Below are 20,976 nucleotides of genomic sequence, written 5' to 3' on the forward strand. Positions count from 1 at the left end.
ATTTAACTGCTTAACTATTTAATAGCTACTGAAGAGAAAACAGGTATGGACTATCTAGATGGATATCGAAACATTTTTCATGTTCAACAACACATATGATAACCCATTAACTAAAAATGTACGTTAGCATTAAACAACGCACTAGCTAACATTGACCATATTCTCACACCATTTTCCTCTGACGTCACACTCAGGGTAAATGCTGTGTCATACAGCTGTGTTCCGGTTTGTTAGCCATGTAAATGTAGGGAATGTGATCAGTCATTATCATTTAAATGCTTAAAGATTAATCAGCAGCTAAAAAGACAATGACAGTGAAAATCTGGGGGGAACATTGAGCAATATTTCACATAAAAACACTGTGTTTGATAACAGATTAGCTGATGTTAGCTTTTATACACCTCCTAGCTAATGTCACCATTAGCAAAGAGGACGCTGAATGCTAACATTACCTTTTGAAAGTCTTTATTTTTAGACTTGACTTTGTAAAAACAACAGATTTGATAGCCCATTAGCTACCATCAAACAACAGCTAGTGTTCGTAATCAAACCCTGTCTTGCTAACTGTTTAGGATGCTCTCCTATCATATCGGGCAACATCTTAACAGATAATGTTAGCATTAAGTGACTCCAAACAGTAATATCAGCTGGGAAGTGGCTAGATGTTAACATTAGCTGTTGTCTAAGGGAAGCTAACAGCTTATCAAATCTGTTGTTTTAACTTGAAAAATGGCCAGATGTCCCTCTGAAGTTGAGTTTTCATTCAGACAGTAGTGAAATGATGACGATTGTAGGACTATCTCGGTTCATACAACTTCCAACCTAAAGACAAAGCACTGCATTATAACAGCATTTTCCCACCCTGATCGTGATGTCAGAGGAAAATGGCTGCCATGTAAATATGGTCAATGACTAGCTGTGTCCCAGATCAGGGGCTGCACCCTTCAAGGGACGTATTTCAAGGCTGATTGCGCCACAGGAGTGCGACAAAGGTTGTCCCATTTTGCCTTTTCCCGGGCCATGATGGATGTTTCAGGTGTATCCTTCGTGTATCCCCAGATTTCTTGCCCGTCAATTCAAATGAGATGGTGGACTCTCAAGCCGCAGAGGAATACACTTTTAAATGTAAAAGTTTTTGGGTTTCAACTCAATCGAAGAGCTAGCAATACACATATTAAAACCCTAAAGGGACCTTGAAAAAATTATAAATTAGGTTAAGCTATGTGACGTTAAGTATGTTTGCTAGTTAACCAGCTAGCTTCCTGTTGCTAGGCGACAGAGGTGGCGCTATATGTGACACAAGGGTAAGGGCGGGAACAGCTGGTGATGCAAACAGGAAATCCTCCGTAGACCAGACCGTCTCATCTCAGTTTGGTCTTAGCGGTCTTCGCAGTAACTGCCGCATCTTTCGTAGCCTGCGTCCGTTCAAATAGTGCAGCCCCTGAATTGAGACACAGCTACTGTTTGATCTATGACGAGTATGGTAAGCTTTTTCAGGACATGTAGCACTATTCAAGTAATGTTAGCTAGGAAGTGGTTGAATGCTAATGTTAGCTGTTGTCTCATGGTAGCATATTTACACTCGATAACCCTGGTATAAGACTTGCAAACTTGGAGAAAAGCTGTACAACTTTACAAAAGCATTTTAGCTTCCTACTATGAGTGTGATGTCAGAGAAAATGGTAGCAGTGTTAAAACTGTGATTGATAAAAATGTTATCACTTTCACTGGTTTAATTTTTCAGGACGGATGAGAATCAGCCTGACCATGTTGTATTTATGACATTACACATTACACAAGGCTTCCACAATCAAACCAACATGTTCGAACCCAAGAGAAAAGATAAAAAATCTCCAATATTGGTGTTAAAAGGGTTTTCAAAAAACATGTGATATCAGTTCTTGCTGTTATTTACATATTTTGAAATGAGAAAAAGCACAAGTGTGTCACCAAAACTGGAAAATTGGTTTTAGGGTACAGGGTTCCAGAAAACATTTTTCCTCAGCTTGCAGACACTCCTGTGAAACCAGCCCTCTGTCGAGCACTTCATATCTTTATATGAATGATCTCCGTGTCTGTTGATTGGACCTCACTGCATATCTGTAACAACAGCAGCAAAGCCTCCTGGTTGTGTGGGTGGGTTTGTGTATTTTTCATAATGCTGAGAAGAGCAGGCTGCAGAGGAACTGCTTTATTTACATGATACAAAATCAGATCTGACTTTGTTTTAAAAATGTTCCTGTATGCTGCAGAAAAGTAGCTTTTGTTAATATCTTTGATTTATTCTGGCATTTAAGGTACATCAAAAAAATCCGCTCTCTCTCGGTCTGATATGCTTTTTTATTCACTAAAGTCTTTTTTGCCACATGGAAATTAAAATAACTTAAATATTATCTCCTTTGTGCCAAAGTCTAACGAAAGTTGTCAAAGTAAAAAGCAGATCAAAAGCAAAAGAAACTCTGCTGACATGTATGGACGAACATTTCTGCCCAAAAAGAAAAGAAAAGTCATTCATGACCATAAAATGTTATGATCGGGTTAAATTTATAAGATAAAAAACTAAATTTGGATGGATTTATATCATATTTTTATTATGTACATCAAAATGTTACTATTTTAAAGGTTTTATTTATTTAGCTAAACCTTTAACTAGTTTATAATTTTGACTTATAAAGCTCACCGGTTGACTTTAATCGTAAAGCTTTGGCCCACTATTTAATTTGTTTCACTTATTGCGTAAAACATTTGACTCATCATCTTATCATTTTGACAAATTATGCACATTTTTTTCGGTTATGATTTCATTATTAAAGTCTAAAATTTGCCCCGCTCTCTCAAAATGTAAGTAACATCTTGAGTTTATATCTTATCATTTTGGTAAACTCAAATTAAGACCTCATTTTGACTTCACGTTTGACAAAGTTTTACTGTCCGTCTCATCATCTTGATTTATCTTTCAATTTAAGTCTAACATTTTACTGTCTCAAAAGTAATGTTTTTACTTTGTAGGCATTATTAAAATTTTGTATCTGATATTTAATCTTAATCTTAAAATCGACTTTTTATCGAATTGTTTTCACTTAATATTTGATATTTTGACAACAATTTGGACTTTAAATCTCATAAGCTAAAATTTTCTTTATCTCATTTTTGACTGTTATATAGTTTTTATTTAGTTGACTAAATTTTAGATTTTTCATGTCTGACATAATTTTTTTTTATTCATACAAAGTACAAAGTTTAAATAAAAGGATCTGTTCATCGGCCTTTTCTTGGAAGAAATGGGCTTCCATACCATGTCATCTTTTTATTCACCATCTCTGCTCAGTAACATGTTATATCTCTAATTATAATTCTTAAATCAGATGTGCAAACAGATCCTCATGAAATGTGTCAGGAGGACGACTGAAGCCTTGCCTGATATGATCGATCATTTTCACCCTTTTAAACACTTTTAATATTTTATCTCCACTGTCAGTGAAGCGGTTCTCAAAGCAGCAGTCCTGATGTCACTCAGATTTTAGCGTTTTTATTTTAACTGTTTGGATTTTAATCAAGAATTGGTAAGAAACAAATGGTGGAGCTGTTTGATTTTCAACCACGCACACACACACACACACACACACACACACACACACACCTTATCCTCTAACACATCACTGAAATAGTGCATTGTTCATTTGATTGTTTGTTATGTTGGCTGTTTTTTACTCCTTGTTCTGGGTTCTGTTTTTATTTCAGGGACTTGTGCATGGACTTTGACGTTAGGTTGAGTATTTTGTTATGTTTTGGTTCCTTTATTTTTTGAGGGGGGTCAAAAACTAAATAAAGGAGACTATTTGAAGAAAAGAAACGCCTCCTTGTTTGTGTGATTGGCATTTGGCAGGTTGACGCTGTGAGGAGGTGACAGCGTTTGACGCTCACGCGGAGGGTGGGAGGGAAACTGTTGCTGACGTGTCTGTGCACCAATAGGAGGCCGCGGATGATTCGCACGTTGGCACAATTGGCTTAAAATAAAGAGCTCTGCGTCCGAGGAGTTCCTGCGATGATTGGTGAAGGATTGTGGAAAACATAAAGCCGGAGCTACGTGTTTGATGGCAGCCTGCGGGGTCTGAGAGGCAGACGATGCAGCAGAATGGTGCTCCCACTTTCCTGCAGTGTTTGTGTGCGGGATTAGCAGCTACTTAGCTCCGTCTGTGTGTTGGTGTTGGTGTGTGTGTGTGCAGACGCAGGGCGCAGCGAGACGCCAGTCAGGTGGATGCGCCTGCAGTGATCCAGGTCGCCCCTATGGATCGCGTCAATGGATGTCTTCAAACCCGCTTTGGACAATAGTTTGAGTCCCAAGGCGTGCGTTTCCTCGTCCGAAGAAGCAGAAGCAGATGTTTTTCGCTGGCCCACACCGGAGAATGGCACCAGCGCCGCGCCGGGTCCGCTCCCCGCCGGCGCTCCGGGCTTCTGGACGGCCGTGTTCGACTATGAAGCGACTGCGGAAGACGAGCTCAGCCTGCGGAGGGGGGATCTGGTGGAGGTCCTGTCCAAAGACTCTCTGGTGTCCGGGGATGAGGGCTGGTGGACCGGCATGATAGCAGACCGGGTCGGCATCTTCCCGTCTAATTATGTGAGCAAAGGGAACGGCATACCGGAGGAAATACGGGACACCCCCGAACAGCAGTACTCAGTGCCTCCTCTGCACCGTGAGTATGCCATTGTGCTACATACCTGAGCTAATGAAATCAGTGTGCTACCACTCAAACACTGCACAGGTCCTGCCTTGTGTTTAGTCAGAAGGCCACAGAGAGCCACGTTAGGAGTGCTGTGTCATGGCAGGCGCGCTGCTCACTCCTGCTGGCCTACAAACAGTCCTGGTCCCAGCATCCTCTCAGCTTCAGGACCATTTTTCATCACACTGCCTGTCAGACACACAGCCAGCTGCGGTCAGTGATGCACCCGCCTCTGTGCTCAGATTACAATGCATAATGTGCTGCATCCTCTGCAGGAAGAATATCTAACAGAACCTGCATGCAGCTCCTTCATACACATGCAAAATCATCATTAGATGTTACATACACCTTTGTTATGCCCTCTAAGGAAAAGCATTGACTTTAGATGCTTTCAGTTTCTTTAGGACTGGTGGTGTTTGCTGCAAAACAGCTGCAAGAGGGGCAGGCATGAAGCTTCTGCAGCTTAATGTGCAGCCGAGGCCTCAGACACAGTGAGCACAACCAAGAGCTGCTACAGTGAAAACACTCACCTTAATGATCTTTGTGTGCAAAAGGAAGCTCTGCAGCAACAGAAGCAGTTTTACCCCCTACAGATATACTCATACTTCATCGTAGCGTACACAGGCTGATCAAGCCGGGTGTTTGGGTGGTCCACACAGCCTCAGCTGTCTTTGTTGCCGTTCCTCTCTTCATACTCAGCAGCAGCTGGCCTACTTTCACAGCATCCCACCTGAAATATTCATCAAGGTCAGTCTGCTGAGTAGACTGTCAGTAATCCACAACATGAGAGTTTACAGACACAAAGACTACTGATCCCAGCCGCATGTACACCTTTAATTCAACACTTAAAGTCTGTCTTCTTCTTTTCCACCCGTCCTTCCTTCTGAACATCCCCGTCAGATTTAAGGACAGATGCTGTTCTTTATGTGCGAGCAGGAGGGGCGCTTCCAGCACATCCTGTATTTGGGGCAGCAGGGTGGCTTAGTGGAAACATCTTAAAATGAATGACCTGCTTTTGAGATCCTTGTTAGCAGGCTTTTTCCTCTCTGGAGGGTAAAACAGTGAAACCAAACCAGCTCCAGACGGGCTGACCCTGACCTCTAATGTCCTTCAGAGTGTGTGTGCGCAATAATATAACTGCTCTATGAAGATAGATGTGTCGGTATGGAGTTACTATGTGTCTTTATTGTGCAACCAAACAGAAAAGGTCTGAGAGCAGACCTCCACACTGCAATCTAAAAACAGATTTATATCAATGTTTTGTTGAAAATAAACTACATTTCTGATTCAGACTGTAAACTAAAATCAAAACCTGCTGTTTAAATCAAAAATACAACTTCTGTTTGTGAATCCAAAGGTGCTGCTTGGAGCTGAGCTGAATCTCCACGGTCGGGAACTCGGCTTAAAGATGTGGGACTGCATCTACTGGATTTGATGCAAACAAAACTTTCAAATTTGCACTTAAAATTTGGGAACTTGAAATCAAAACATTCGGTTTTAATCAAAAGTTTTAGATTTTCATTACCGCATTTTATCGCAAATTTATTTTACTTGGAATAAAACATTTTGTTTGCAATTTTCATAGTTTGAAAAATGTGTCAGAAGAATGCAATTGTCTTCAGAGATTGCAGGTTTGTGCTTTTTGTCCCTCTGAGGCTCCTCTTTGTCCTCCTCTCTCCTCAGTCCTGGAGATCGATTTCACCGAGCTGACCCTGGAGGAAATCATCGGGGTGGGAGGTTTTGGAAAAGTCTACCGCGCAGTGTGGCAGGGCTCCGAGGTGGCGGTGAAGGCAGCACGACGGGACCCCGACGAGGACCCCGAGCAGACTCTTGAGAGTGTCCGGCAGGAAGCCAAACTGTTCGCCATGCTCAACCATCCCAACATCATGGCTCTGCTGGGCGTGTGTCTGCTGGAGCCCAACCTGTGCCTGGTGATGGAGTACGCCCGGGGCGGCCCCCTCAACCGGGCCCTCGCCGGGAAACGCATCCCTCCGTGCACGCTGGTGGACTGGGCCGTGCAGATCGCTCGGGGGATGCTCTACCTGCACAGCGAGGCCATCGTGCCCATTATCCACCGAGACCTCAAGTCCAGCAACAGTAAGCTTCCCTCTCTGCCGCTTCATGTGGAAGTCACTGTTCGTATCTCAGTGCTGCTTTGTTGCTGATTCATTGATGTTTGAGTCAACAGAACATTAACCCTTCAGATTTTGATGATCATTTGATGACCAGCTGGCAAACACTGATTCCTTACATTTTGCTAGCTTTGCCTCACATTACATTCTCTGCGAGCACCACACTGTTATTGTTCGTTATTGTCGCACAATAATTTGCCTTAAACAAGACGAGTTTTTGCTTATGTATCAGTGCAGTGACTTGCATACATACCAAAACTAATAAAGGTATGTGAACAGCTCTGTCAGTCCAGAAGTCTAAGCTATTGAGTTTACAGATTTATAAACCAATCACAGAGCACACTGGCTTTTGTTTGACAACAATGTCACCTGTTAAGGCCCAGACATCTAAGCTGCTCGTTTAGTCAGCAAACGATAAAGAATATCAGGGCCAGGACTTCCTCTTCTTCCTTATTCAAAGTCCAAATAGCAACTTTAGATGCAAGAATGTAGTTGGAGTTGATAAACGACTTCAAGGACAGATATCTTTCTACAGAGATTTAAAATCAGCTTAATAGTTGTTGACAAAAGAGGCGTTTGTGCATTGGCAAAGATGCAATCATTGAACCCATCAGCTGTAGTCTGTGTGCAATCAAAGCCTGCTACAACAGGATTGAACAAAACCACTCGGACTACAAACTTAAACCAGAACGCTTCTGACACTGAAAATCATGTCGCATCCACCCACTCTGCAATAATGTGCAGAAATCTGTTCATAGAGATGCTAAAAAGAGAGTTCAATGATAAATCTTCATGTTTAAGAAGCTGAAATTAGAGAACGTTTCACGTTTCTTCTGAAAACGAGATCTCTATCCGTCCTGTTTAGATATGAAGTGGGGAAAAACGCCTGCAGTTGTTGCAGATGGTCTCGTTGTCTCTGGGGTGAAGCTGCAAATTCTGTTCTTCTTCCATCACCAGTAACATTATTTAACATAGCTGGTGGCCTGAAGAGCGACAGGCTCTTTCTTTTTATAGTATCCGTCTTCTTATCAATAGCAAATACGCTTCTAAACGACGCTACTCAAATATGAGCTTAGATTATGTTATGGACAAGGAGGCATTTTACAGTGTTCTGGCTGACTCTCATGCAGACATATGTAATAGAGCGAGTGTATTAGAGAAGGCGAAGAAATGCTGCGGCCGCATGTTCTTGTGTGCAATGCATGCTGGAACACGTAGGCACTGCCTGCACAGCTCTGTGAGCAGAAGAATTCAGCTGTCAGTTTAGCACAAAGTGAGGAAGTCGTTGCTTCAGTTTACTACATTTAGCATCCACTGTGTTCGACATGCACAAAACGTTCCTTTAAGAAACAGCTTAAGCGATGAGTCATTGATCAAAATAGATGCAGATTCAAGTTCTGTCGATCAAACAAATCAACTACCAAATTGTTTAGGCCCGAAGTGTTGAATGTGTTTCTGTTTTACATCATTCTGGAGTTTTACTAGAAATAAGCACGCAATCTGCAAACACCACTGTGAGCTCTAGCATCTTCTGATGACCGCTTGTTAAAAATCATGTCAAATAATATAAGATGAGATAAGATAGACTTTATTGATCCCCCATTGGGGGAAATTTACTTGTTACAACAGCTCAAAGTAAAGGACAAAAAGACAATAAAAGGCAAAGCAATATGAACAACTGATCATTTTTAATCTACAGCACACATTTTTAGTGTCGGTGTTTGCTGTAGTTTTAAGGTTGAACTTTTATCAGCTCAAGTGTTTTTGTATCACAGGTTCTGGCCCGACGTTCTGCGACCTCTAATGGACAGAAATATAATTATGGATCGTCACAGCAGCTGTTTCTATCTTTCTAAAAATTAAGTTGAAAATTGTAAGACAGAAGTTTTATTTCAAGCCAAATACAGGCCACAAAGAGTTTGTAAAAATCAATTTAATTTCACCCTGGTATTGATCAATAACCCTGCCTTCTGCATATAACACACCCTGCACCTCCAAATACAACGTGGAGTAATCCACATGATGTTCGGTCCATGCTAAACACACTGTGATTGGCACTGATGATAATCTCTCTTCAGAAACGAGAGCAGAAAGCAAAAGGAGTGTGCATGTATGTTTGTGGAGCGGTTGTAATCTTGCATTTTACCCGACTGGATCCCCTAAATCCCAAGCCTATTACCGAGGATTTACCCCGAGCTCTGCCCCCGACGCCCTATTGGAGGCTCCTGCGATACACACAACCAGCCTCTGCCTGCCATTGGCCGGCAGTCTGGTGATCAGCTCAGGCGCTTCACTTCCTATAGGCTGCTTAAAGTGTTTAGGCTGTCTAACTAGTTGCCACCCCATGCTCTCTGCGGGGGAAACCCCAGGTCCTCTTCACAGGACAGGACGGTGCAGAGGGACAGTTCATGGGCGTTATATTGAATAAACCTTATAGCATATTTCACATCTATTAGATCCAGTTTAAAGGGCCATTCTGGTGTTTTTCAAACTAGGGTGCTGTTCTTGCATATTTCGGGGACTAAATGACTAATGCATGCACAAAGATTTAGAGCATTGTTCCAGCCTGCAGCAGTGTAATCCTTGAGAGCAAATGCACCAAATCAGCATACGTCCACTTGAACTTATTCTGTTTGCCACTGACCGCCTCAGATTGTTCTAAGTGTGTGACAACATTACAGAAAGGATCCCTACAGAGATAGACCTCTTTGTTACAGAGGGAGATGCTTTTTTTTAAACCAGAAACAGAAACATCAATCTTTTCCTGCCCACCAGACTCCACTGAAAAAAGCAGTAATTTTACCCTGCAGAAGACAGGAGTTCATCTATCACTCCCTCGATCAGTTAGGCTTTCATTGTTATTGTGTTTCACTCTGATATTGTGTCTTATCCAAACTAAATGTTTAAACACTCGGCAGAAGACCCGCAACAAAAGGATGAAGACTCTAGCAGCTAGCATGAACATTACTGAACATCGTAGTGTTTCATGCTTCATTCAACCTTTTCTTCGACTTTACCTTTACATAATTAAAATGCGACACCTGTGCATGGAGAGTAAAGCTAAAAATCATGTTTAGCTGCGTGCACTAAACTCTTCTGCTGATCGGAACGGTAAGAAAACAACAATTCATGCAGCAGCTCAACTATACTTCATGCTTCAAATATTAGATAAGAAATAACACTTTATTTATAAGACATTCAGTAATCTGCAATTTCACACTCTGAATCTCACGGTTTAGTTTGTACCTTTTAAACCTTCTCGACTGCCTCCTCTCATAACATGCCTGTAGATGCTCTTATCCAAAGCACTCTGCATTACAGGGAGAGCGTACATTTAGAGCATGATTGGCCTCAGGGGGAATCAGCTGTTTGTTTCATGTTCTACCTCTAATGTTACAGAAGAGGAGCGGGTTTTACTTTAGCCACATGTAAAAGGGTTTAAAAGCAAGGACCATTGAAGATGATGATGCTAGGACGTGGAGAGGTCACATTTCTTGTGGTCAACGTTTTTGGGACCTGGGCATGACGAACCTCCTCAGGAGCCTACGGATGGGAGGATGGGAGAAACAGAGAGGAAAGGATGGGAGGGAAGGGTGCAGAATGTGAGAGCGAAAGAGGATTGGGCAGGGTTAGGTTTGAGTTCATGGGAATGCCGGAAGAGGCACGGTTGAGGTGTAGTCCTGCTCCTGAAACTTTACTATATAACATCAGTTAACTAGGGCAGTGCAAGGGCCCTACTGACACTGAAGAATTTTCTTTCTTTCTTTCTGCCTTCTTTCTTTCTTTCCATTCAAAATTTTGCTCTTCAAAGGAGCTGAACCTGCAAACTCTTGAAATTCTGCACACAAATCAAAGGTGGAAATTCACGTTTTCTTTTTGTCTTGCACCTGGGCGTGGAAATAGCTCCATAGCTCTGCCTGGAAATGTTTTATAAATTCAGCCCCGTCAGTCGGTTTCACCCACGTGTATGAAATTTGCATATGTGTCATGACCAGAGCTGCAAAAAAGTATATTGTTATCATGATGTTAACCCAACAGGAAGTCAGCCATTTTGATTCTATTTTCAGATGTATTTGCATGTTTTGGCAATCAGCAGGGTCCACACTTGTTATCAGATCCACCTTAAACTTAGTCAGTATATAAAAGACTGTAATGATGAAACGTTTTTAAAATCTTGAGGTTTTTTTCTTCAAAGGCATGGCCGTGGCGGTCCGCCAAATATTGAGTCACACAGGAAGTGACTGTGAACTCATTCATGCAGTGTCTAAAACACATGAAATTCCTTCTGACGCAGCAGCAGCACACCCTGACACGTGCAAAGTTTCATGGGTCCGTTCACCGTGCTTGCAGCTTTATTTACTCTTAAAACGGGTTCTGTGTGAAGCATCAGAACTACACAAGCAGCAGATGAAGGAGCGCTTGATGTGCACCGCAGCCTGCAGACACACCCTCTCCACTGGGCACAGCCGCAGCAGATGGCCTGGCAGTGTGGAGCTGAATCAGGGAAAGGGAGAGAGCATGTGGTTTGGGAGGGCTGCTACTTTGCTGGTGCATGCTGGGAAGGAGTCTATCAGAGCAGATTTCTGTAGTTTTTCTTTGGTATTAGTAAAACAAAACATGCAGTGAGATTGTTAGCAGTGATCAAATTGGCTCACTGTTTCTTAGCTTCTCTGTTTGTTCTCTCTTTTCTCTTCTCTGCTTCTATCCTTCCACTCCTTCCATCATGGCCTCCCAACGACCGCACCCTGTTTTGTTCATCCACCATACATCCGATTTTTGCGTTTCCACATGCATTAAAAACCTCCTCCTCCTTCCACTGCTCCTCCAAACATTTCAATCCTTGTGATGAAACCTTTTATTTTACCGACCACACACCTGCCTACCTGCACGTATCCCTCCCCATCCTGCAACCAAAAATCCCCTCATCCCCTCCCGCTCCACCATCAACAACAAACTCCAGTCCTCATCCTGGAGAGGGTGGAGATGGAAGACCTCAGCAACAAGACGCTGAAGATCACAGACTTCGGGCTGGCCCGAGAGTGGCACCGCACCACCAAGATGAGCGCCGCCGGCACCTACGCCTGGATGGCCCCCGAGGTCATCCGCTCGTCCACGTTCTCCAAGGGTAGCGACATTTGGAGGTGGGCAGAGGAGGAGGAGGAGGATAAGGAGGAGGTTTATGAATCAGTTTATCCAACATGCACGAGACAGATTCAGCTGTGGCAGCGGTTGACATAGTAACAAAGCACAGGCTGGTACATGGGGGGGAAGAACAGAACGTTGTGTATTATGAGACGAGCACAAAACTACACGTAGCTGAAGAGTTCATGTAACTATGAATATACATTCAGCATGAGGTTTATGTTCTCCTGCAGCACAAAGTCATCACAGTTTCTTATTTTAAAGATTTAACAGTCTGACAGTGCAGTGTAATACACTGCTGAATATTTAACTGCAGATTCAAGAATAAAAGGTTAAATCTGTCGCATGCTAAAACAGTATGTGCAGTGAAATGCAAGATGGCACACTCATGGCTTTGCTGAAAAAACTCAAATAAAAAAGCATTTGAAAATATGAAAAAAGGCTTGAAATTAAATAATTTTAATATACTGCATATGTAATAAAAGCATTAAAATGCGATGACATCTAGGTAGGTAGTTTGTGCAGTGTTTCACAATATGAACGTTTTAAAACTTTGTGTTGGTCTGAAGTCAACTTAAGCAGATATGTGAACCTCAGTGACTGTAGTGAATGTTCTAGTTACGTTTCCTCTCGCTGATCCTCCTCCACTGCTAATCCGGAACTGATCGGCTGCAGGAGCCCGATTTGTCAACAGAGCTGTCAATCATTATTTTGACAGCATCAAATAACTAATTAAAAGTAAACTTGTCAGAAAAATGAACACTGTGACATAAATCAGCATGATAAGAACTAACTATAATGACAGAAACCATGTTTGAGAAAAATGTATTTGCCGTGTATTTTGATTTTATAGTTTGACTCATGTCCCATCTGTTAACATGGAGGAGGCGGGCTTTATGAGCTATACTGCTGCCAGCCAGCAGGGGGCGACAGAGAGGCTTTGGCTTCACTTTCAGGGAGCTGTCATGTCGTCCATCTTTTTATACAGTCTATGGGAATTACGGGTGCAGTTTGCTAACCAAGCTAGCGCTAGTGTTAGCTCATTACTAAGTGTTTACTAACACCTGGCTGCTCGTCAGGTCCACCCTTCCCTCCGCCCAAATACGGTCACTCCCATCTCAAGGAAAAAAGGGGAGACTGCAAAAAAACGTTAATGGAACAGTTTCCACTTCTTATATACAGCATATAGTGTAGAATAAAACTGAATCATAACCAAAAATAATTTAACGTGTCTGTTTTGCTGTTAGATTGTTATATGAAAAGTGTTTGCATCACCATCTGGTGTTAATTTGCTCACATGTGTTAGAATGGATTTACAACAGAACTAACTTATAAGACCACCGCACATTGTGTTATTTGATCTGTTGGAGGTTATTTACCTTCAGTGCAGCACAACGGTCACCTGGATCTGCTGCATTACTCTGTAGAAATGTTCTAATTTTGACCTTGAGCCATTCTGATCCCTGTTTGACATTTATTTAAATTCATGTGTTAATACACACATTGACCTTTATAGCCAGATTGTGATGTACTATACAATCAGTGTTTTTACCCTTTAACCAAACCCCTATCGAAGGAGGAAATTGTATCAAGACTTATGGGAAACACATCTTTTAGGGTGAAAATCCAAATTGTATGTCTGTTTTTACTGATTCGTGAATTTTCTCTGTTTTTCTGACCTTTTTTCAAACGATGAAGTTATGGCGTGCTGCTGTGGGAGCTGCTGACCGGAGAAGTTCCGTTCCGGGGTATCGATGGTCTCGCAGTGGCTTACGGGGTGGCGATGAACAAGCTGGCTCTGCCCATTCCCTCCACCTGTCCTGAGCCCTTTGCACGTCTGATGGAGGGTAAGAGGAACCAGATCATTTATGCACAAAGTGACAGATGGATAAAAATAATGGTATAGTTATTGCAGAGCTGTGTCCAAGCTTTGTGTACTGGAGAGACACGGGCAAAATATACACAAGTGTCAGTTTGCGAGCCAAAATGAAGAGTGCTGGACTGTAATATTTAAAAGTGGGTCGAGTAACCAAAAGATTCTTGTGTATTTATCCACCGCAGCAAGAAAAGCCTCTAAAAAATAACAAAAAAGCATCGAATAACAAACAGAATATTTAATCACTTCCCAGATTTCTGCTGAGCCCCAAGTGTCTGTGACTGTCTTTCTTACCTTTTGCTGCAGGGTGCTGGAGCCCGGACCCTCACTCCCGACCGCACTTCACAGCTATCTTGGACCAGCTGACGGCCATCGAGGAGTCCGGCTTCTTTGAGATGCCGGCAGAGTCCTTCCACTCTCTGCAGGATGACTGGAAGCTGGAGATCCAGGAGATGTTTGATCAGCTGAGGACCAAGGAGAAGGTAGAAATAAGAGGTCTTAAAGTGGTAATCTGAGTTTCGCTCTCTTTGGCGGCACTTATGGCGATAAACGGTAATTGCAGGAGCACACGTCCCAGATATCCAGACAGTGTTTCAGGTGTTACGTCCAATGTTGGCTCCCTTTGTTGCAGTTGTAACTCTCCTTCATCTGAGCGTCGAGTTTGTTTCTTTTTCTTTGGATTTTCACTTCTTGTTGAAGTTGTATCTGTAGTCATCCATCTTTTCTTTGTTTGTTCAGCCATAGTAGATTACTGTTTACTCGCAGCACTTGAAGAGAGCGGAAAAGCAGCCGCTTAGCTCCGCCTACCCTCTCTGGCAGACCAACCACTGCTGGCTCATGGGAAACGTGTCACTAACTTGGCGCCGCTTGTGGTTTCGACACCCAGTCCATAATAATACTATATACTGCAAATGCAGTAGGCTTTCATCAGTGGGCCTGTCACCATTGTGTAACCTCATTCGGCAACAGATAGAGACTTAACAGATATTTTCTTTACATGACAATCTTTGACGTTATCACTTTACAGTTGAGTTTAAAGAAAAATGTGTTCCTTTGTTTATATAGTTTTTGGGTCTAAATGAATTATTGGTAAATAATGTTTTGGAATGACTCCAGTAGACTTCTTCAGCTGATGACCGTGAAGCAGGCTTTAGTGGCTGCAACGTAACCCTTGTGAGAAACTGAACCTCCTCAAGTTGCCCCCGACAGGCTCAGACTGTTATTCTAGTGTCTGACAACATTACTGAAAGGGTCCCAACAGAGATTTTTGTTAAAGAGTTACATGTTTTTTTTTCTAAGCCGAAACAGCTGTTACATCGCTCTCTTCAAAGCCACCAGACTCCATTGACAAAAACAGTAATTTTACCTTCACAGAACACAGGAGTTGGTAATCTGTTGCTGCCATGATTGGGTAGTTTGCTTGTGTTATTGTGTGACTTTAGTGTTTCAAATGGTTGGTTCAGATCAAAGATGATATTTGTTTAACACACAATAACACAAAAACCCAACCTATAAAGGTAGTGGTAGACAAGCAACTCCAGTGTTCTGTGAGTTAAAATTATGTTTTTTTCTATGGAGTCTGGTTGGCATTGAAGAGAGCGACGTAACAGCTGTTTCTGGTTTCAAAACATGCATGAAACCAAAAGTTAAATCTCTGTAGAAAACCTTTCTGTAATGTGTCAGACGCTCTGAATAACAATCTGAGTCAGTGGCAAAAACAAGAACTTTTAGCGGACAAACTTTGGGGGGTTTGCAGCCATTACAGTCTGTCTCATGGCGGCAGGCTGAAGCAATCTAGCGATCTTTTTTAACCTATTAGTCATTTAAACCCTGAAGATTGTCTAAACTACAAACAAACTACCCCCTACTACCTCTTAAACTACAGCAGCTCCTCTACTGACATTCAAATTTCAGTCTATTTGCACTTTGAAGTATAAGATTAATGACTCAGCGCTGATGTTTCACAGCTTTAATGTTTTTTTTCATCTCTTCTTTCATCTCTTCCCTCAGGAGCTGCGATCGTGGGAGGAGGAGCTGACCCAAGCGGCGCTGCAGCAGAAGTGCCAGGAGGAGGCGTTGAGGAGGCGCGAGCAGGAGCTGGCCGAGCGGGAGATCCACATCCTGGAGCGAGAACTCAACATCATCATTCACCAGCTCTACCAGGAGAAGCCTCACGTGGAGAGCCGGCAGGGCAAGTTCCGCCGCAACCGCCTTAAACTCAAGGATGGGAACAGGATCAGCCTGCCCTCAGGTACTGCAAACAGAGCGCGATGATAGAGTGAATGTCAACAGTGTGCACGTGTTTTCAGACTCCAGTTGGGATGTTAGAGGGGAAATCATCTGGAATATTTCAGAATAATCAAGTTTTACTGCAGCTTTATTTTAAAAATCACACCTCGAACACAAAGGCAATTCAAAGTGAGTTACATATGCGGTCTCTGCAAGTGTTGCGAGTAAACAGTAATCTACTATGGCTGAACAAACAAAGAAAAGATGGATGACTACAGATACGACTCGACGCTCAGATGAAGCAAACAGTCTAAGAAGGAAGGCGACCGTCAGCCAGGAAAATCAAGAGTTACAACCGGAGGTTATCAGGGACGTGTGCGACTGCAATTGCCTTTGATCACCATTAAGTGCCGCCAGATAAAATGAAACTGAGAACTTCCAGATTAGAACTTTAAGTAAATCAAATGTCTAACTTCCAATTTTCCTTATTTAGATTTTCAGCACAAAATCACAGTGCAGGCGTCTCCCTCTCATGATCGTCGGAGGAGTTTACTCAGCAGCAGTTCCAGTCCTCCGAGCAGCCCACCGATGCTGCCCCGCCTGAGAGCCATCCAACGTGAGCGCCATCAGAGGCTTAAAAATAAAGTCATTATTGTTATTATTATTGACAGAGATCGAACTTGCTCTCATCATGCATGACTTGTGTTTTGCAGTCACTCCAGGAGAGGGGTGTACAGCGTGGGGTCGCAGCGCAGGTTTTCAGCAGGATGAGGAGGATAGTGAGAGGAAGGGGTCCAGGAAAAAGGGCAGAACCCGCGGAGGCGGCCCTTACAGAGAGCACAGTGCGGATGCAAGGTGAGACGACCAGAAAAACCCCCCACCTCAACTCTGATGAGATTTTGAGTCTAAACAGTCCTTACCCACTTTCTCCAGATTTACAGTAAAAAGGGAATCCTTTGTTTATCCTGGGCACTACTTTTTAACATGTTTAGGTGTGTAGATGACTCTCAGGTTCAAATTGTTCCATTAGATTGCTTCATCCCGCAGCAGTGAAACAGGCTGTAATGGCTGCAACTTATCCTCGGATGCAAATGTGAGACATCAAATTACGTCCACAAATGGTGCTTCCTTTTGCCACTGACAGGCTCAATTTGTTACTCCAAGTGTCTCACAATCTTAAGTAAAGGATCATGACCAGATCAGATGGACCATTTTGTTCCCTTTTTTTGAAAGCGGAAACGGCTTTTAAAGCCCTCTCTTCAAAGCCACCAGACTCCATTGAATAAAACAGTAATTTTACCTTGCAGTACACAGGAGTTGCTGGTTTACCACAGTCTCGATCCGTTAGTTTGTTTATGACACAGTTTGACTTTTGGGTGGTCTAAATGTTAAGTCTGGATCTAACACAATATTCATGTAACACACAACAACACCAACAAACTAAGAAATCAAACCCGCGGTCGCCAAACAACTACAGTTTTCTGTCAGGTAGAATTATGTTTTTTTTCAATGGAGTCTGGTGGCTTTGACGAGAGCGATGTTACAGCTGTTTCTGGTTTCAAAAAAAGATGTTACTCTTTGAGAAATGGGTTTATCTCTGGAGGGATTATTTCTGTGATGTTGTTGGACAGTTGGAATAACAATCTGAGTCTGTCAGTTGTAAGAACATGTAACAAGAGGGCCTTGTTTAAATTCCCCATTAATACTCCTCAATATATTAAGGTCAGTTCACAAAAAGTTGATTATGATATAAAAACAGTCTATTATAAAGCACAATCTGAGCCTGTTGTCTTTATCCTTTCTACCTGACAGTGTGAAGCCTCCTCATGAAGGCAGCAGGCAGCGGTCCTGCAGCGCTCCAAACCTCCGCAGATCCCCGAGACACAGTCCAGCCGTGCCGGGGGTGCCGAGCCTCGTGGAGATGGGTAAGAAGGACCAGCTGATATAAATCTGATTTGTCTGGCATGCAGCTGTAGTTAATCTTAAGGTTAGCAGAGTGGCAGACAGGCTGGGAACACACTGAAGGAGAGAGTGAGATCGTTCACTCCCACGTGGCTCAGTGTGGTTAACCAGAGAGACTCACAGATGTTTGTAGCTGTGTCAGTGTTAACAGGCTGTTGCTAAATAAGGATCATGTTAACTTAAACACACAAACTTGGATTCAGGGAGTTCAAGAAGCAATATCCCAGAAGAATATCAGATATTTTAAGTAGTCTACCTGTAAATACCTAAAAAAACCTCTGTTTTCTGCTGTTTTCATGTTTTCAGGTTGTCCATCCGTCTGTTTACAGACATTTATAACATTTGACAAAAACGTCCACTTGCTTTAAAGGATGAACTCGTTATAATTTGATAATAAAAGGTCAAAGGTCACTGTGATCTCACAAAAACAAATTTTTTTTGGCCATAACTTGAGAATTTAATCGCTTATTGTTACACCCATTGTTTCACACAAATGTCTCACAGGATTAAATGAGGAAGGGATGATACCTTTCCCCCTAAAGGTCAAAGGTTAACTTCACTGTGACATCATAATGTCCTGCAAAAACACTTTTCGTCCTGATTGTTTTATTTTCGTCCATCCATGTAAACTTGAGTTGTTCACTTGATGTTAACATGAATGATCCTGTTTGTAGAAAATGAAGACTGCTGCTTCACCACTGAGCCGGGAGCCGCTCCCGGTCAGTCCTACCTCTGCCTCCCCTTCCACAAAGAGGCCCACACGGCTGCAGCTGCTGCTGAAGCCGATGGAGACGAGTACTGCCCCAGCGGACAGGTTCCAGGAACACCTCCGTGCAGGAAGAGCCCCGGTGGGAGCCGGCGCTCTGATCTGGTCCTGCTGGGCTGTGGAGCTCTGCTGGCAGCTGTCGGACTGGGCTGCAACCTGCTCACTTTGGCCCAGCCGGAGGAGAGCATCAAATCCAGATGGGAGGGTTTCTTCCACAGAGCAGGGGGTCAGAGGCGGAGCACCAGCCCCCAGACTCGCAGACTGTTTCGGAGGGAGAGCCCGCTGAAACCCTCGGCGCCCTCGCTGCCGGAGCGAGGCCTGCCCTCTTCCTACACGCTGCTGTCCTTATCGTCCATGTCCGACTGCAACTCCACCCGCTCGCTGCTGCGCTCCGACAGCGAGGAGTTGTTGGTCTGCCGCCCCGCTTCACCACCCGCTCGGCCTCCAGTGTCACAGCATCAAACCCCAGTCAACCCGCTAGTCAACACCCACCTGGAGAGCTTCAAGAGGAACCCACGGCAGTCTCTCACACCCACACATGTGCCCTCCGCCCCGAGCTCCTCACGTAGCCTGCGACGAACCCCGTCAGACGGAGCCATTAAGAAGAGCTGCCTGCCTAATAACCTGGAACCACTACCTGAGAAAACAGCGTTAGAGAACACAGGTAAAGTCTTTAATGTACAGTCACAAGGGTTTGAGCTTTTCTCTGTCATTTTTAATGATGTTGCTCAAGAATGTTGTGATGGCTTTCTCACTATTTTTTACATGTCTTTATTTCATTTTTATATTACATCACAGGTCCACTTAAGTACGACAGTACCACATTCCAAGTACTAGAAGTTACATATGTTAAATATCATCATATTAGCATTGCCACTAAAGCACATAGGCATGCTAGCTGTAGCATTTAGCTCAAAAAACAGCTCTGCTGAAATGAAGCCTCACAAAGCTGCAAGCAGTCCTACTCCTAATTTTAATTACTTATTTTTAGAATTTAAAAAAATACATGTATAATATTATTGAGTGCTAAAATAGCAGGAAATCACAGATTCTGACCTATTTAAAACATAAATTCAGCATTAACAACCTTTACATCAGATTAATTTCATTCAATCTGAACATATTTCAGTCTGGAAATGTGATGTCAGCTTTTCTCTCATATTCTGTCTTCTTTAATTTTTCCCATTTTACCCAAAAAGGAAACTTCCGAGGTTTAAAAGAAGACTGTCATGAGGTCCCCCGGCTCCCGGATCCAAACATCGTGTTCCCTCCAACTCCACGTCGTCGCTGTGCTCCCGAACGCCCCAAAACCCTTGACTTTGTGGCCCGGCCTCGGCCTTCACCTCGGGCACGCTGTGATGTATTCTGGGCGGAGGGGAGGCCCAGGGGAAACGGACAAAACCTGGGAAACGGCGATTCCCCTGCCCACACGTCCAGCACAGAGACACCTCCAACTGTAGAATTTGGCGGAGACCCGGCGGTGCTCCCTACGCCCATGGAGGCCCCGACGCCCTACTCCCCCCGCAGGAGGGAGAACCTGTTGGATAAGCTAGATGAGGGTCAGTGCCGGGATGGGACCGTACCGCTTTGCAGACCGGAGATCAGCTTTCCCAAAGACTCACCGTACCGCTACAGACCCGGATTCTGGTCCTAACTCAGCACCATGGATGGGACTGTCCCTGCTGTAAAGTTTGCATTAAAGCCTTTTGAGTGTTACACGTCTGGGCCAGTTAGCACTCACAAAATGAGTCTGTTTCAAGCTTTAATCAGAGTTTAATGAGGTTGGTTCACCTTTCCCTCATCTAAAATATTGTCACTTAATTACAAGTTATTTTTTGTCGATATTACACCTTGTTATATTGCAATTTGTGATCAAAAATCCTTCAAATTGGTGTCCAAACTTGCAAAAACAAACAATGACAAGTATTATTTGAACATTATTTGACCCCAGTCTGGTTGTCAATGCATAGAAGAGGGACAGAATCACCCTTTCCTTTTTTTTAAGATGTTAAGGCTTTTTTTCTTGGGAGTAAACCGATCATAGCTTCACATCCTTTTTTTTTAATTTCAAGCTTGAGCTCAAGATGGTGCATTTAATGAAGTGCACTTTCGGAAAGCATCATGAATGTAAAGCTTCAGGTTTTTCAT

The 20,976-nt window shown here is 43.2% G+C and overlaps 1 protein-coding gene across 1 annotated transcript; it reads left to right on the forward strand.

The window, feature by feature from the left end:
- Positions 1–4,300: 4,300 nt before the first annotated feature.
- Positions 4,301–20,645, forward strand: map3k9 (mitogen-activated protein kinase kinase kinase 9). The gene is made up of 11 exons (XM_069661847.1): positions 4,301–4,694; positions 6,405–6,818; positions 11,814–11,994; positions 13,694–13,842; positions 14,178–14,353; positions 15,882–16,122; positions 16,594–16,716; positions 16,814–16,955; positions 17,913–18,025; positions 18,737–19,492; positions 20,028–20,645. The coding sequence occupies exons 1-11, from the start codon at positions 4,301–4,303 to the stop codon at positions 20,480–20,482; spliced, it is 3,144 nt and encodes a 1,047-aa protein (XP_069517948.1). The 3' UTR covers positions 20,483–20,645.
- Positions 20,646–20,976: the final 331 nt, after the last annotated feature.

Source organism: Semicossyphus pulcher, unplaced genomic scaffold, assembly GCF_022749685.1.
Source record: "Semicossyphus pulcher isolate SPU_LCO1_2020_fin unplaced genomic scaffold, fSemPul1.0.p SCAF_14, whole genome shotgun sequence".
NCBI classification, from domain to species: domain Eukaryota; kingdom Metazoa; phylum Chordata; class Actinopteri; order Labriformes; family Labridae; genus Semicossyphus; species Semicossyphus pulcher.

Coding starts and splice junctions, on each gene's coding strand:
- map3k9 (XM_069661847.1), top strand. CDS start 4,301: ATGGATGTCTTCAAACCCGCTTTGGACAATAGTTTGAGTCCCAAGGCG. Junction 11,995..13,693: donor AAGGGTAGCGACATTTGGAG/GTGGGCAGAGGA, acceptor CAAACGATGAAG/TTATGGCGTGCTGCTGTGGG. Junction 16,956..17,912: donor GAGCACAGTGCGGATGCAAG/GTGAGACGACCA, acceptor TCTACCTGACAG/TGTGAAGCCTCCTCATGAAG.